The 16,707-nt window shown below is 45.1% G+C and overlaps 1 protein-coding gene and 1 long non-coding RNA gene across 8 annotated transcripts in view; one reads left to right on the top strand and one right to left on the bottom strand.

Moving 5' to 3' along the window:
- The window catches only part of ZEB1 (zinc finger E-box binding homeobox 1), a 158,217-nt gene extending 156,599 nt beyond the window's left edge, over positions 1 to 1,618 (bottom strand). For 4 of the 7 annotated variants that reach the window (XM_040988074.1, XM_040988073.1, XM_040988075.1 and 1 more), the window contains exon 1: positions 1,503 to 1,611. In XM_040988074.1, the coding sequence (XP_040844008.1) occupies positions 1,503 to 1,560 (58 nt within the window). In that variant the 5' untranslated portion in view covers positions 1,561 to 1,611. Of the gene's footprint in view, positions 1 to 1,487 lie in introns of all 7 variants that reach the window. The other 3 variants (XM_040988076.1, XM_040988078.1, XM_040988080.1) reach the window with 3 other exon arrangements.
- A 160-nt stretch (positions 1,619 to 1,778) lies between these two features.
- On the top strand, positions 1,779 to 15,660 carry LOC121161587. The gene is made up of 2 exons (XR_005884697.1): positions 1,779 to 1,856; positions 15,613 to 15,660. It is a non-coding gene; the product is annotated as an uncharacterized LOC121161587 (long non-coding RNA).
- Positions 15,661 to 16,707: the final 1,047 nt, after the last annotated feature.

Raw genomic sequence — 16,707 nt, 5'->3', positions numbered from 1 at the left:
CCCCCCTGGCACCTTCGCACCAATCCACACTGCAGCTGCGGGAGAGCGGCGGACCGGGCGGTCCTCTTGTCCCTCCGTGGGCTGCCCCCCACCCCCGCCCCCACCCTAGCCCAGGGGCGCCCCCCTCCCCAAGCTCTATTATCCAGCCTCAGCGCGCTCCCGAAGCGTCCGGCCCAGGTAACAACTTCCCCAAAAACCAAAAAAGAAAAAAAAGGGGGGGGGGGGACTAACACATGCAGCCCCCCTCCCAGCGCCACACCGTACCCCACAACACACACACGCGCGCGCACACACACACACACGGCCTAGGTGAGCAGGGGTGGGGTGCGGTGCCAACGCCGCTCACAGCAAGGCCGCCCCCACCACCCCAAGCCCGGACAGGGGGAAAGGGGATCTGTCTGTGGTGCTTCTGGGTCCCCAAGACCAGGTAACAACTCCACAAACACGCCGGCCGCCATGCACCGCCCATGGCTCCCCCGCAGCAGACAGGACGCCCCCCCCCCAAGATGAGGATCTCCTTTCTGGGGGGCTCCCAGCTCCCAGGCTTGGAGTGGTGGCGGTGAAGTGGGCAGGAGTGGGGACAGCAGAAGGGCCCGGTGGTCAGAGGAAGAGGGGGCACTTAGGGACCCTCGCCTGGAATCCCCCCACACACACCCACCCACCTACACGCACACACACGCCGCCCCCACTCCGCGAGCGCCGCCGGTCCCAACTTTACCGCCGCCGGCCCAGCCCGGGCAGCCCCGCGGCGCGCCCCGCCGGCGCCCGCGCACACGCGCGCACGGACGACACGCAGCCCAGCCCGCGGCCGCCCGTCCCGCCCGCCTGGCCGCCCCGCCGCGCGCCCCGCAAAGCCCGGCCCGGCCCGGCCCTGGCCCCCCGACCCCGACCCGCCAGGCCGGCGGGAGCCCGCGGGGGGCCCCCCGAGCGCCGGCCGTGCCCGTGCCCGTGGCCGTGGGCGCGCGGAAGCCACTTTGCACGGTCAGCGCCCCGGGGGCATAAGTTTGTTCCTGGGCTCCTCCTGGGGAAGGGGTGCGGGGAGGACTCGGGGGGCGCCGAGGGAGAAGGACGCTTGAGGAGGACCGAGGAGGTGGAGGAGCAGGAGGAGGTGGAGGTGGTGGTGAGGGAGGGGGAGGCGGAGAGAGGGGCGCAAGAGTGTGGGGAAAAGTGCGGAAAGAAGCAACAGCCGCTCGGCCCGCGCCCCGGGGAGAGTGGGCGCCCCGCGGCCGGCGGCCGGGGATGCGGCGGCGGCGGCGGCTAACGGTCCAGGCCGGCGGGAGCCGCTAGGCGGAGAGAGGCCAGGTGAGAGACATAACGGTCCAGGCGGAGCGGGCGGCCGCGGCGCGCGCACAGCACTACTTTCTACTTTCCCACTCCACTTGGCCCGTCCCTGCCCCGGCCGCCCCCCGGCCCGGCGCGCCCCCCTCAGCCCCGGCGGGGACGCCCCGACTGCCCGGCTTCCCCCCGGCCTCCGCCGCTCCCCGGGCCCCTCGGCCGCTCACCGTTATTGCGCCGCGGGTTCGCCTGCTTTCTGCGCTTACACCTGGGGCCATCCGCCATGATCCTCTCGCTTGTGTCTAAATGCTCGAGTCACCTCCTCCCCCTCCCTCCCTCCCTCCCTCCCCCTGCCCCCCCCAACCCCGCCGCCTCCACCCCTCCCCCTCCCCCTCCCCACCGCACCTGGTTTACGACACTCGCGGCTTTACGACATCACCTTCCTGACACCTAGAGGCGCTCGCTCTACGGCCGCAACCTTGTTGCTAGGGACGGGATGGTTTGCGGCAACCCCCGTGGACGCTGGCTCGCTTGGTTGGAGGAGTTTGAAAATCGAGGGCTGAGGGAAAAGTTGGCTTCAGGTGTGGTGGCGGGGCACGGGGGATCTGTGGGGGTTGCGGGGAGCGGGAGCGAGAAAGGTAAAAACAACAAGAAAAAGAAAAAAAAAGAAAAAGAAAACTTGGAGTCAGCATTGGAGTCCTGCCTCAGAGAGAGCTGGCCACACCCGCCGCCGCTGCTGTCCCCGGGCGGGGGGTGGACACGGACCGGACGGGGCCGGCCCCTTCTGTCTCCCTTCTGGACCCGGCGGTGGCGGCAGCAATGGGGGTGTCGGTGCTCTGGGCTCCCCGGGGAGTTGCCGTGGTCCTGGGGCGGGGTGGACTAGGGAAGGACCCGAGTGATGGAGGTGGGGGGCAGCCCGGCGGGGACAGCGCACAGCGTCCACCCCGAGACAGCCCTAGCACGGCGTCCCCCCGCCATCTCCCATGCACCCGACTCCCACCCCAGCGAACCCCATGAGGCTGGACAAGTTCCGCCTGCGAGAGCCCGCTGCGCAGGAAAGCGGGATGAGTAATCGCCACCCCGCGCCTGTCTCACTTCCTCCTGGCCGTGCAGCCTCTCACCTGCCGTCACCTTGGCCCCGCCCGTGGGCGGCCAGGCTGCAGGGTCAGGTCCTGGAGGCCTCCTGGTCAGTGTGTGCGAGGCTGATGCCCTCCAGAGGAGTCCTGGGCCGGAGTGGGGGGGTGAGGTTCTGAAAGACCCAGGCACGTAACATCCCAGAAACGCCACAGAGACGTTTTGAGCATGCTGGGTTTGCAACCCCGTCAACTCTGTGCAGGAAGAGTCGCGACGCACATCGAGTGATGTGGTTATAAATAAACAATGCATCATTGGATGGCTATGGAGATGCAGAACGGCGATGTGACATTTGCCGGTGTTAAAAGCGACTGGGAAGGCAGTCGAGGACAGCCCCTGCACAGGCGAGCCAGAGGAGGTTGCTGGCTCCTGGCTTCGAATGGGGCAGCTCCCGCCGCTGCCGCCGCTAGGGGAGTAAACCAGCGGACAGAAGATCTTCCTCTCTGTCTCTCCTCCTCTCTGTGTATCTGACTTTCCAATTAAGATCTTTAAAAAAAAAAAGCCACAGGATATACCATCCCGCGTGTGCTTGGCATGTAATAGGTGCTCAAGAAATCTGTGCCTAGAATCTGCCATACCTGTGGCAGGATTTATTATTATTATGTGGAGATTAGCACTTAAACACCTTCCAGGATTTTATAAGATTCATTAGTAATCTCACAAGCCTTTAGAGCTAAAATAACCTTGCAGCTAAACCCTAGCATTTTAAAATTAGAAAGTCTAATCCTGAATATAGATGGAAATTTTCTCTTCCTGCACTTCCTTTGGCGATTGTGGAAGGAAATGTGTTATTTGTTGGTGCGTGAAACGTGACCGTACATATTCTTTGATGTACCTTGTGTCTGTAGCTCTGCAGTCCTCTAAGCCGAGGGTGGTTGGCTTGTTGATGATAGTTTTACGGCAACCTTACCGTCCTCCGGACTATGGGAACTGCAGTTTCAGTAGTAATCCCTGCTGCCTCAGCCTCTCGCTGACCTTAATATTGTATAGTGGTCCCCGGTTGTCCACCTTCTTAAATCACGTACCCCCTGCCACTAGTACTTGCCACTTCCAACGGTTTTTTATTCTTTATTTTTTGACACAGTTGAATAGACATTGGGGTTTCCCTGCCCCCCCCCCGGCATTGTTCTCCCTTCCAGTCTTTCAGTAAGTGTCTTCCCAGTACCCTCAGAAGTCCATCATACTGCCATCGAGTGTCTCCCAACAATGTAGGGGCTTATCTGTCATTTCGCTGAGACCATCCTTGTATTGCATGTATGGGGGGATATGCTTGTCTCTGTTTCTGCTTATGGGCATATTTATTTGCACTACACATCCATTATTTTAGCGGCTAAAGTCCTTGCCTTGAACGTGCCATAATCCCATATGGACGCTGGTTCTAATCCCAGCCGCTCCACTTCCTATCCAGCTCCCTGCTTGTGGCCTGAGAAAGCAGTAGAGGATGGCCCAAAGCCTTGGAACCCTGTACCCGCATAGGAGACCTGGAAGGAAATTCCTGGCTCTTGCCTTGGGATGGGTGCAGCACCGGCCATTGTGGTCACTTGGGGAGTGAATCATCAGATGGAAGATCTTCCTTTCTGTCTCTCCTCCTCTCTGTATGTTTGACTTTCTGTTGGGGGCACTGACAATTTCCTGCCCTGTGATTGGCCTTTTGCCCTGACTGGTGTGCCTTGGTTATCTTTAAGCTGATTGGACAGGTTTGACAGATAAGTGGGGGGGGGGGGGAGCCTTGGCGGGGGAGGGGCGTCAGCATAACGGAATTAACAGTCATAACGGGTTTTGACAGAAGATCGGAATAAAGCGCCTTGGAGACTCTCAAGTGTTGGGTGATTTCTTCCGCGGGGCGGGAGGACCCCCGATAACTTTCCAGTAAAAATAAATAAATCTTTTTTTTTTACCTTTTTTTAAATTTATTTTATGTGATACAGTTTTATAGGAAAATAAATAAATCTTTAAAAAAAATAAAGTAGTGAGTCTTCATCTCCAGGGTGTTGTCAGACTCGTAGCATGGGTATCAGTGTGACACTAGGGTGGTGCAAAGGAGTCTCCAATATCTTCCTTCAGAAATTAATGCTAGCGTGTGACCTGTGTGGTTCAAATGGGAGTACAGTATGGACTAGATCACTGTTGCCCATGGGTCATGGTAGTAACAGTGATAAGAGGTTATTAACAATCTTTGTCTAGGGAATACTGCTCAGTTATTTTTAAAAAAAGGAAATAGATTTCTTCATAGCCAAATGGGCCCAACTGGAAACCATTATACTTAGGGAAATGAGCCAATCACAAAAGGTCAGATATCGTATGTTTGCCTTAATATAAAATAATACGTCAAATCTTAAAAATTGTACCTATAAATTGACTCATCACAATTCTAGCTGCCTGTACCGCACACAATAAGATTTTGTGATGTAACCTATTAATCAATAATTCATGAGAGTTGGATTGTTTGTGACCACTTTTTTTTTTTAAGAGCTTGACACCCAGCCAGGAAAGGAGAAACATTGTTTTGTAGTTAGCACACATTTTACTATACCTTAAATTTCTTGCAATACTATTTCCTCTTTCCAGCATGTATCTCTTTTGTTAAACAGGAAAATACACCATATTGCCCTCTCCATAATTTCTCACTTTGTTGATCATTTCTAGTTGGAGACATTTTGTAGCAAAGTAACATTACCTCCTTTTAGCATGATCCAACCTAGTTGTTTTCTTGACTTTTAGAATGAATCTGTTCTGCACCTAGTACAAAGTTCTTGCATTCATCCAAACCAGTGATGCAGCCCTCTACCTGCATGTTCACCTGTTCCTACAGCCGCGCCTGTATGTGAGATATGGACTGTACCATCACCTGCTGAGCTTTCTGGCCCTGGCCCGCTGTGGCATAATCTCACAGAAGACCACACTACATGCACACAGCTCCCACACAAGTGACTTTCAAAATTCTTAGCCTATACTTTTTAACCACGTTTCTTTGCACGTCCATCCTCACCTTGAAATCACTGAATGAAGGGGGCAAACTGAGCCAAGTCGTTTTATTCCTTACTGGTGTAGTTAGCGTGGCCAGGCTTATGTTGTATTTATGTGAACTCACCCAAAGTTTTCAGCTAGTTTTTTTGTTTGTTTTTCTTGTTCATTTCTGTATTGTTAGCACCTACTAGAGTACCTTGCCATATGGTAGATGCTTAGTCAATATTTCATAAATTAATCCTGACTTGTTTTTAACTTGCTCTAGGCAGGAAAAGGATTATCTTTCTGCCTTCGTCATATTAGTTTTAAACACAATTGAAAGTATGAATGTGAAAACATTCTAGTGTCTTTTGTACCCACTCTCAGTTGCTCTTTGTTTTAGTTTCTCTGTAATCATTTCCCCCAAATTAGCATTCACTCATTTTGTTTTTAAAGCGTTAGTTTATGTAAAAGGCAGTTACTTAGAGACAGCCTCCATAAACTACTCCAGGAGCTTCCTCCAGGTGTGTCATATAGATGTAGGGCTGAAGAACTTTCCAACCTTCCCAGGGATACGAAAAGGAAGGTGGATCATAAGTGGGGCATCGGGACCCTAAACAGGTGTCCATTTGGGATGCTAGTGTTGCAGGTGCAGTGCAGCAGTATTGGTCCCATATTCCTACTTTTAAAATGTACACAAAATGTATTATTGGTAGCCCAAATCAAATGCAAAATTTTTATTTAAAAAAATCCTCTGATAACTGTGTAAATTGAATGTTTGATACACTTTCATAGTTTTGAGAATATTCAAATCTTAAAAGCAAACCAAATACAATCTTGAAATAACTTACTATTTTAAACATTGCATTATGATGGCTACTTCTAAAGAATTGAACATTTACTAAGATTGTGGGTGCTAATGGAGAATTTCCCATGTACCCTACACCTACATCGTGGTTTTTCAGTAATTGTAGTGCCATCATACAGTGTGTCTCAATATTCATTCATATTTTGAATATGTTAGTGAGTGTTAACACTGCTTCTCTTGAGCCTGGGGTTGTGCTTGTTGAAGGGTTCTAAATTACTATTGTTTTGTAAACTCATGGGGAAATTACAGCATATTTTCAATATTGAGCTCTTTCTACAAATTTTGCATAAAGTTTTTGCTCATATTCTTTGCTTTCCATATAAGATCCACCTATAATTTAGGATAAAATCGAACAAAAGTACTTTTAAGTTTAAAACATGGTATTTTATGTCTAGTTTATGGTTTCCGCGTATCTCACTTTCCAAACACATTTGAGAAGTACAGTTCATGATCCTCTTGATAGAAATCAAAAGCCAGCTGGTTTCAGGGAAGGATTACATGCCAGTGTGAATGCTCAATTCCACACTCCGTTCTCCTGTGGCAGTGTTCATGTCACTCTTCAGAGTGAACTCAGTGATGATTGGGGCCTGCAGTTCCCAGTGGACAAAGGAGAGTGATGGCCGTATCACTCCCCAGTTGCTGTGGTCTCTGTGTCAAGAGGAAGACCAACAGTTGTTCTCAAGACCCAGGTGCTTTGCTCCTAAAACAATCCCTTCCCAGAAGGGGATAAAAGGGGATAAAAGGGACAAATGTCTTCCTCATACCCTTTGTGTGATTCTATTACACATTTCTCCATGAAGTCGTTTTTTTCTCTCTCTGGGGAATGAGGCTATTTTTAATATAAGTCAACAGAATGCTAACGCATAGAGCCTCTTTACTTAATAGTTTTCTAATATAGAGAGGTAGGTGTAAATATACATATAAGATGGTGATGACCATCCAAAATGTGAAACTAATACTAGTTGCCGTGAAAGCACAATTATTAAAATGGATTCCTTCAAACTATGCTTCCAAAGAAGATAGCGTATAGTTTCTATTGTTGATAGTAAAAAATGAACATGCGTAACTTTTTTTCATTATGTTGAACTGTGGGCAAGTAATTTACAATAGTGAAAATAACTGCATATTTTGATTTAAGTGATTTTTAAAATGCTTCCCCGAGAATCTGCTTTCCCTTCTGAGTCTGTGGATTTTCCCCTCCACCCGCATCTTGACTTCCTCTAGCAGCTGACCGGTTCAGTTGCAGAGGATGGCTGTATCTGTGACCTGCACTATTGGCCTTCTGTAATCCATAGATCTTCAGACAACATTCCTTGCACTGTTCAGTCCTGGAGTGTGCATGTTTCAAATATTCCTAGTTCGAAAAATAAGCTTAACATGCTCCACCATTGTGTTAAACACACTTGAAAAAGTTGATGATAAGTGCCCCATGTTTAATTATGTCTACAACTTTTCAGAACCCTTCTTTCTCTTCATATCTCACACCTCTTTCACGGTCTTCCTATGTAAAGAGATCAGAAATTGCATCTCTCCCCCAACTGTTACATGGTTTAATCATCCTCTTTCTTGGTCTCAGGCCGGGCATAGTTGTGTTTGGATGAGTTTATTTTCCCTTTCTACCCAAGATTTTTTTAATCTGTCCATCTCTTCAGAATGTTTTGCTTCTTTATACTATCTTGCCATTCTCAGAATCTACTGTCTGCCTCTCTGTGTTTGGAGAGGCTGACCTCTGTGGACCACATCACCCAGCATCAGTTGCAGTTTGCTTTCTATTTGATTTCACACAGGTTAGAGGCATTGATAAGTGGTCAAAAGAAGGAAAGCAATGTCAGAATAGCTACTCCACCTATTGGCTGTAGTCTCATTCCTCTCCCAAAGACCTGTGTATCCTGTCAGAAACTCTTCCATGGCTGCGGATCTTGCCACTTTCTGGTCACTGCTTCCTGGGTGCCAGCAGGCCAAGGGATGGCAGTGGTTGGATGCTTTATCATTACATTCTTTAAGACCTGCCCACACCTCTGTGAATAGTCTTATTAAACACTCTTCAGCTGACCCTTTGAGTACGCCACCTATTTCCTGCCAGGTCTTGAGGTGTATACACAACCAAGATGTTTAAAAAATACATTTCAATCTTATTGGTAACCCAGAATTCAACTATTTCTGTAAATTCTAGTATCAACATTTGGGAATTTAAAGGTCTCATTTGTTGAACAGAAATATGTGTATACTAGTAATGTGTATGTATGCAGTCTGGCAAACATTATTGTCAATTACTAATGGAATATTTTCCATTGGTGATTCTTCAGCATTGGTGGAATCAAGGACCTTTCCTAATTGATCTAAAAATCTAGGTAAGATCACTTTAATGAGCAGAGAAAAATCACATTGCTACAGTATTAGGGCAGAGAGAGCTCATTGCCCTCAGGGTGTTTCTTCCTCTTGTAAATTACAGAAACATCCACTTCTATCCCATGGCCACTTGAAATTATGACTTTTTCCCTCCTCCTATGTATCTACATCATGCTCAGCCAATCAGCTCCAGCCAGTGTGACATAATGTGAAGTGGTGTGTGCAGCGTGGAGAAGGGCCTGCAGCAGGGGATGATTCATCACTCTTCCCATGATTCCTGCTGTGTCTAAGCATTGCTGCTAACTAGAGCTCTCAAGGAAGGCTGAGCAACCAGGACCTGAGTTCCCAGCACTGGAATACCACGACCAGCTTTGCACATCATTCCTCCACACCTCTTTTAGAGAGAAACGTGTTTTGCCTAAGAGTTTTTTATACATAGTCATAGTCCTGTTCAACATAGGTGTATTCATTTCCACTTGACAATGTGAAACACTACCACAAGTTATGAGTTGAAACAGCATAAAGTCCTGTTTCAAGTCTGGAAGTCAGATGCCCAAATGAGTTTTTTTTTAAAAGATTTATTTTTATTATTTTTTTTTATTGGAAAGGCGGGTATACAGAGAAGAGAGAGAGGAAGATCTTCCGTCCGATGATTCACTCCCCAAGTGAGCGCAACGGCCAATGCTATGCCTATCCGAAGCAAGGAGCCTCTTTTGGGTCTCCCACGCGGGTGCAGGGTCCCAAAGCTTTGGGTCGTCCTCGACTGCCTTCCCAGGCCACAGGCAGGGAGCTGGAAGGGAAGCGGGGCTGCTGGGATAAAACCAGCGCCCATATGGGATCCTGGGCGTGCAAGGTGAGGACCTTAACCACTGCGCCACCGCGCCGGGGCCCCAAATGAGTTTTATACATCACGGTTTTGGAAGGTTGTGTTGCCTTACGAGGGAAGATGTTGTCTCTTCCTTTGTTGGAGATTGCTCACATGGCCTGACTCCTGAGCTGATTCCCTCTTTAAGGTGAGCAGCACCTGCGGGGTCCTCCTGGCCTCATGAGCTAACAGCTAACTCTTTGTGCTCCTTCTCCTGCATTGGAAGGCCCTTGTGATTTAATTGGACCCACTCAGATAGTTCAGGGCATCTCATTTCCAAGTTAGCTCTTTAGCTGGTTTAATTGTGTCTGTAAGCTTAATTCCCTTTTGTCATATAACCCAACACATTTTCAAGTGAGGAATGTGCCACTGTGTCACTGTTTGGTCTACTAAAACTTGCAAGGTTTACATTTTTGATTTGTTCACTTGTTCATTTGATTTTCATATGGAGTCCCCAATCTCAAGAAATGTACAGGTTTGTAGGAGACATTGTGAAGGCTATTACCCAAATGTCAAGGAGGGACCATGGACCCAAGAGGGAACTATTGACACCAATCTAGAATCAGAGGGATTTTCCTGGGAGACGTGATGCTGTCAGGAGAAGCCTGGGAAAAAAGAATATTGAAAGTAGGAGTGAATGTTTATGTGAAAGTCTCATGATGAAAACATGATATTTGGGCTTGGTACAGTAGCCTAACGGCTAAAATCTTCACCTTGCATGCACCCGGGATCCCATAGGGGCACCAGTTCTAATTCTAGCAGCCCTGTCTCCCATCCAGCTCCCTGCTTGTGGCCTGGGAAAGCAGTTGAGGACAGCCCAAAGCCTTGGGACCCTGTACCCGGGTGGGAGACCTGGAAAAAGCTTCTGGCTCCTGGCTTCAGATTGGCGCAGCTCCAGCAGTTGTGACCACTTGGGGAGTGAGTCAGCAGATGTCTTTCCTCCTCTCTGTATATCTGACTTTTCAATGAAAACAAATAAATAAAAAAAGAAAACATGATATTTTCAGGGTACAAATTCAAAAGAATGAAATCACTGAATAGAAGGATGCATGGTTCCTGATGATGCTGCAGAGGTGGGTAGCCAGGAGCCTGCTCTTCTGAAGATGCTAAAAATTTGGGATGTTACATTGAGAACACCTGGAAGCCAAAGAAGGATTTTAAGAGTGTGTTATGAAAGTTACACAATTTAACTTTTCTTTCTCTTGAGGGAAAGGAGAAAGTGAACAAAACAGTAAGCATTGGAGTTAAGCTTTTTTTTTTTTTCTGGAATGATCAAGAAAAAAAGAATCATTCAGTAATGGAAAACAAAGGAAATACAAGATGAGACTAACTCAATGAAGCTGTTGTAGAGAATAACATTTCCTGGGACTAGCGTCATGGCATAGCGAGTAAAGCCAGTGCCTACACTGCCAGTATTCCACATGGGTGCCAGATCATACCCCAGCTGTCCCACTTCCCATCCAGATTCCTCTTTGGGATGGTCCAAGCATTTGGGTCCCTTCCACCCACTTGAGAGACCTGGATTAAGCTCCTGGCTTTTGCCTGGCTATCCTGACCATTTGGAAGGTGAACTAGCAGATGAAAGATCTCATTCTCTCTCTATAATCTGCCTTTCAAATAAAGTAACATTTAAAAAAAATGATTAACATTTTCAAATTTTATTTAAAAAGTAGTAGCATAGTCCTTTTAAAAATTAAGCGATACAGTGGTAGGTGTTTGGGCTACTGGTTAGGGCACCTGTGAGGGTGCCTATGTCTTACATTGGAGTGTATCTTGATTCCAGCTGCCTGGAAATTCAGGCTCTGAGAAGCAACTTAGTGTCTGCCTTTCTGGTGGGAGACCAGGACTGAGTTTCTGGCCTATGATTTCAGGCCAGCCCACTACCAATTGGCTATTGGGGGCATTCAGAGAATGGAGAAGTGGACAAAAAGCTGTCTTTCTGTGAACCAAATGCATTCTATATTGCTTAAATCCTAAAAATAAATTTCAAAAGTCACTGCCAAGCCAGGGAGCAGGCAGTTATCCTGAATTACAAATCCAAAGTTCCTGGATTTAGTTACTGGGTCTGGCCCCTGACTCCAATTTTCTACCAATGCAAGCACTAAACTAGGATGCAGTGGAGATGGCTCAGGTGCTATGTCCTTCCAGCCATTTGTGATACCTGGATTGTGTGCCTTGCTTTGGCACCAGCCCAGCCCAGGCTGTTGTAGGCATTTCTGGAGCAAGCACGTAAATATAAGATGTAATTAATATTTTCCTTATTTACAACATTAATGCAATTGTTCCAAGTTACATGTTTTTGTTGTCTTTCCAGCTCTTAATGTTGTCCAATTATGTACCAGACTATGAAAATTGTATGGTTCAAGAATGCATATAAACAAGGAGTCCTCAGTGTATCCCTTAATACTCTTTCACTATTATGTTTTTTATTGTACAACATCACACACAATAACATCCTCTCCATTCAGCTTGTTGTTTCCCTACACATTTCTAAGCAGCTTAGTTTTCTTTAACTGCATTTCAGATAGTCTCAACACTTGTACAGCTTTATCAGAATTCCTAGGAATTTGACAACCAGCCCTAACTACCTAGTAATTCCATCACATACTTCAGAGCCCTTGGTACACCACCGCTGAAGCATTTATCACTTTCAATATATATTGTTTTTATATCTGCATCTCCCCACCCTGGCCTGAGCTTGTACTGTTTGCATGTTTGGTAGAGAAAGTGATTGCATATCTATTGGGAAGCATATGCAACCATTATGCAAAATAGGCAAAGTTCCTGCCATTGGTGAATAATCCCAGCAGGGAGGCTTTGCCAAGAGCTAGCGGAAGAGCAGGGAAGTGTTGTACTTGGTAGCCAGCCTATTGTCAACCATACGTGAAAGGTAAATACAGCAAAAGAAACTCCTGAAGCAAAAGAGTTGAGTCCAGTATTAAGGGTCCACTAAATTTTGTACACAGTACTTTTCTTTTCAAGGCTACAAAGATAAAAGATTAATTCTCATCCCCTGAAAATGTTATTTCAGGAATATGTGAAATGATTCTAAGGAAAGGGTAAAAACAAAGTGGCAGTATTAATATTTTTGTTTGTTTAGCCAGAGTCAGAATATTGTATTGTATGAAAATACTACTGGCTGCTATCAGTTGTATTGCTTGATTAACTGCGTCCACAATAAGTATATTTCTTACCATGGGATAAGTATCAGTATTTTAAGTGCAATTAGAGGGCATGTGGAACTTTCTACTTCTGTGCAGAATCTTTATTAAATTGCAAGTTAAAGATTATGAAAGAATGGGGTTGGCACCGGGGCATAGTAGGCCAGGCTTCTGCCTGCAGCACCAGCATCCCATATGGGCACTGGCTTGAGTCTTGACTGTTTCACTTCCAATCTAGCTGCCTGCTTATGGCTTGGAAAAGCACTGGAGGGTGGCTGAAGCTTTTGGGCTCCTGCACCCACGTGGTGACCCAGAAGAAGCTCCTGGCTTTTAGATCCTGGCTTCAGGGCTCAACTCTTGCTGTTGTGGCCATTAGGGGACTGAACCAGTGTATGGAAGATCTCTCTGGGTATCTTTCTCTTTATAACTCTGACTTTCAAATAAAAAATACATTTTTTTTGAAGTTTTTTTTTTTTTTTATTGGAAAGGCAGATATACAGAGAGGAGAGACAGAGAGGAAGATCTTCCATCCGATGATTCACTCCCCAAGTGAGCGCAACGGCCGATACTATGCCGATCCGAAGCCAGGAGCCTCTTCCGGGTCTCCCACGCGGGTGCAGGGTCCCAAAGCTTTGGGCCGTCCTCGACTGCTTTCCCGGGCCACAGGCAGGGAGCTGGAAGGGAAGTGGGGCCACCAGGGATAGAACCAGCACCCATATGGGATCCCGGGTGTGCAAGGCCCTCGAGGACCTTAACCACTGCGCCACCGCGCCGGGCCCAAAATAAATCTTTTTTAAAAAAAAGGTGTGGAGAGAAAGGTAACCTCCTTCATCGCTGGTGGGAGTGTAGGCTAATACAACCACTACAGAGCTCAGTATGGAAAGTACTTGGAGAATTGCAAATAAATCTGCCATATGACCCAGCAATCCCACTCCTAGGAATATACCCAAAGGAAATAAAAGCTGCATATGAGAAAAGAATTTGTAATGCTATATTTATAGCAGCATAATCTACAAGAGCAAAGATATGGAAACAACCCAGATGCCCATCGAAAAATGAGTGGTTAAAGAAACTCTGTTACCTCTATTCCATGGAATATTACTCAGCCATTAAAAAGAATGAAATCATACCATTTACAACTAGATAGTCCCAACTAGAGACCATTATGCCCAGTGAAATAAGTCAATCCCCAAAAGACAAATATCATATGCTCTCTTTAATTTAAGGAAACCATCATGCAAATTAGGCTTTTGTGTTTTTGTCATCCATATGTTTGATATTCATTGGTGCATTTTTTCAATTCTATGGAGATGTATTTTTTTCTTTTTTCATTTTGTCTTTGCTTTAACTTCATGTCTGTTGTTGACCTTATCTTGTGGCTTCTCACCTAAGGGAATGTATAGTGATGGCGTAATAGAGACTACCACATCCAGATGTGAAGATACACTGCAATTTGCATCTCTATTTCCAAATCTAAGTTGGACCCCCAATGAAACTGTTGCACATGTCTAGGTAATGGGATGCTGGACCGTCTGACATTGTCTGTACCAGCAATGTCGGGGCACCCTTAAATAACAGACTGATGCTATAAAGCCCTACACAACTGCAATAATATGGGGAAAATCGGGGAGGGGGATACTTGAGCGGGGTGTCCCAGACCATACATAATTATACCATAAAATTCGAAATAAAATAAAAGATTGTGAAGGAAACACAAAATTTGTCATAATTTTTGTGACCTGTTCAAACTGATCCAAGTATGAATACGGCAATTTATAGTAAAGATAGGTTAGTTTGTTGCTATTGTTGTTTGTTTTTCATAGAACTACAGAGTAGGAGTAGAGCCCATTCTCACAAGTGAAGAATGAGGAATACCTTTGATATTTGGACAGTGTTTCTGTCTGTTTTGTCTCTGCATCCATGTGCATCTGTTTTACCTTCTGCCAGGGAATACAGCTGCACATGAAAGTGGGATGAACTCAGAAGACATAGGGGGATCCTTCAAAATGTACTCACCATAACGTTATAGAACAAAATGCATTCATCCATAATAAATTATCAGTCTCATCTACAATCTTAACCCCCAATTGTACTATTCAGTTAAGATCGTAATAGTCAATGTTTTCCCCCATAAGTGTAAGTTCTCAGTTACAATAGCATCTAGTTTTTGCCATATACAAATGAGAACTACATATGATGTAGTATTTTGTTGCTCTCACACATTTTTATACATTCCTTTATAATCCTATGCATTTGTTCATTTACTATATATACATCCTATACATTCCTATGTTTCTTATATGTATACATATGTGAATGTATATATTTCCTATAGATTCCTATACAAGCCTATACTTTTGTTCTTTTAATGGTCCTTAAATTGATAGTCTACGAATTTAATAAATCAGTTTTATATTGTTGAACATATATTTTTAATTTCTTACATTTTTCTTGTCATTTTATAAAGAATGTTCAGTGTTATGATGTATTTTGTTTGGTTTTCAAAAAATCATTTCTTAGGGAAATATTCTCCAAGTGGAATTACTTCAGTGCGTGGGAAAGAGCTTTGATGTGTCTTTTTAGATATGTAGTCATGTTACTTTCGCAAAGGATTGCTCCAGTGTGTGATGTCATCAGAGGTGACTGGCAGTTTGCCTCAGCACTATTACAGATGTTTCAAAACCTATTTACAGTGACGGGGACACACAAATTCCTCAGTGTTTTACAAACTGTAAGTATACAGGAAAACATTTACATGGCTGATTGAGAACACACAACTGTAAGAACCCCTCTGCAGGATTCAATCAGGGATTGTTCTTGTTGTGGAAGGAGAGACCTGGTCAAACAGTTTGATGTTCCCAATACAATTAGACAAATGTTCACTTGTGATTTTTTGCAAAGTCTGGCTCTGGTTTGTGATGGATTTTGTCACTGAAATTATCTGCCTAGACTTCGGCCAGCATTTTCTATTAACTGTCAGATGCAATTTAATTTAATCACATTTTTCTTTCTAGGTTACTTCATAAGATGTTCCTACAGATCACAAAACATGCCGACAAGAAGCCAAATCCTTTTATCTCTAGGTTGGTATTGGTTTGTATTGTTGTTGTATAGGTTTAGGTGATATATTTTATCATCGGTTACCATCAGCAACCATTATAGCTAAAATTGTTATTAGCTAAAACCATGTGTAAAGCACACATATTTCGAATCAACAATTCTATCTGTTTGCTAACAATATATATTGTTTTAACTTTGTTAATGTGGGATCTTGCTGTTGATGTATATTGAATTAACTAGTATTGTTAAGTCCAAATTCTATAGTTGCTCAATTTATTTCCTCAATCTACTCATTTGATTTTATGCGTTTGATCACTAAGATCACCAATACATGTCTATATTACTTTAAGATAATGTCATCAAAATGTGGATGGTTTTCTGGCTGATAATTTCATTAGCTAACTAAATGGTAACATTTTTATTAAATGTAGAAAAAGAACTATAAAACATCAATTGTTTACCACAAGCTTTACAAAGAGAAGTCGTTAATAGATAAAATTGCTCAGCTTCTATCTGCCAAAACAAAACAATGTGAAACACTGTATCCGAGCTTACCAAATAATAATTATTATAATTTATTCCTGTTTTATTTTAGTTCCTGTTCCTGTGTGGACATAACAAATGAAGAAAATGTAAAGCTTAGATTCTGTTATATATTTTCCCCCTCACTCGTAGTTGATTTAGATTTTGATCTGTCTTAAAAACTTGCTCCTGACTTCGGTTATGTCACAGGCGTGAATCAAACCACCATATCCCACATTTGAAGGCTGCTGTTGATTGCAAAGCAAACCTTTGTTTCTCTGAAATGGCATGTCAATGTTGTTTTCATTCCAGTGCCAGTCAGGACAGAACTGACCCAAAGGCAGTCAACCAGACAAAAATGTTTGATGCAGAGAATTTGACAACCCGCTAGCTAGAAAACTATTCCTCCAATCATTCAAAATCAATTGAAGCCTATCCCCTATATATCAAATTGTTCTTTGGTTCCATTCGTTTTTGCATCATTCCTTTCCACAGCCTTGAAAAACACAGATGAGTGGTATAGCAAC

The sequence above is a fragment of the Ochotona curzoniae genome, unplaced genomic scaffold (genome assembly GCF_017591425.1).
Source record: "Ochotona curzoniae isolate NIBS_2020 unplaced genomic scaffold, NIBS_Ocur_1.0 contig_4797, whole genome shotgun sequence".
Lineage (NCBI taxonomy): Eukaryota > Metazoa > Chordata > Mammalia > Lagomorpha > Ochotonidae > Ochotona > Ochotona curzoniae.
This window is presented reverse-complemented; position numbering and strand designations above follow the sequence as displayed.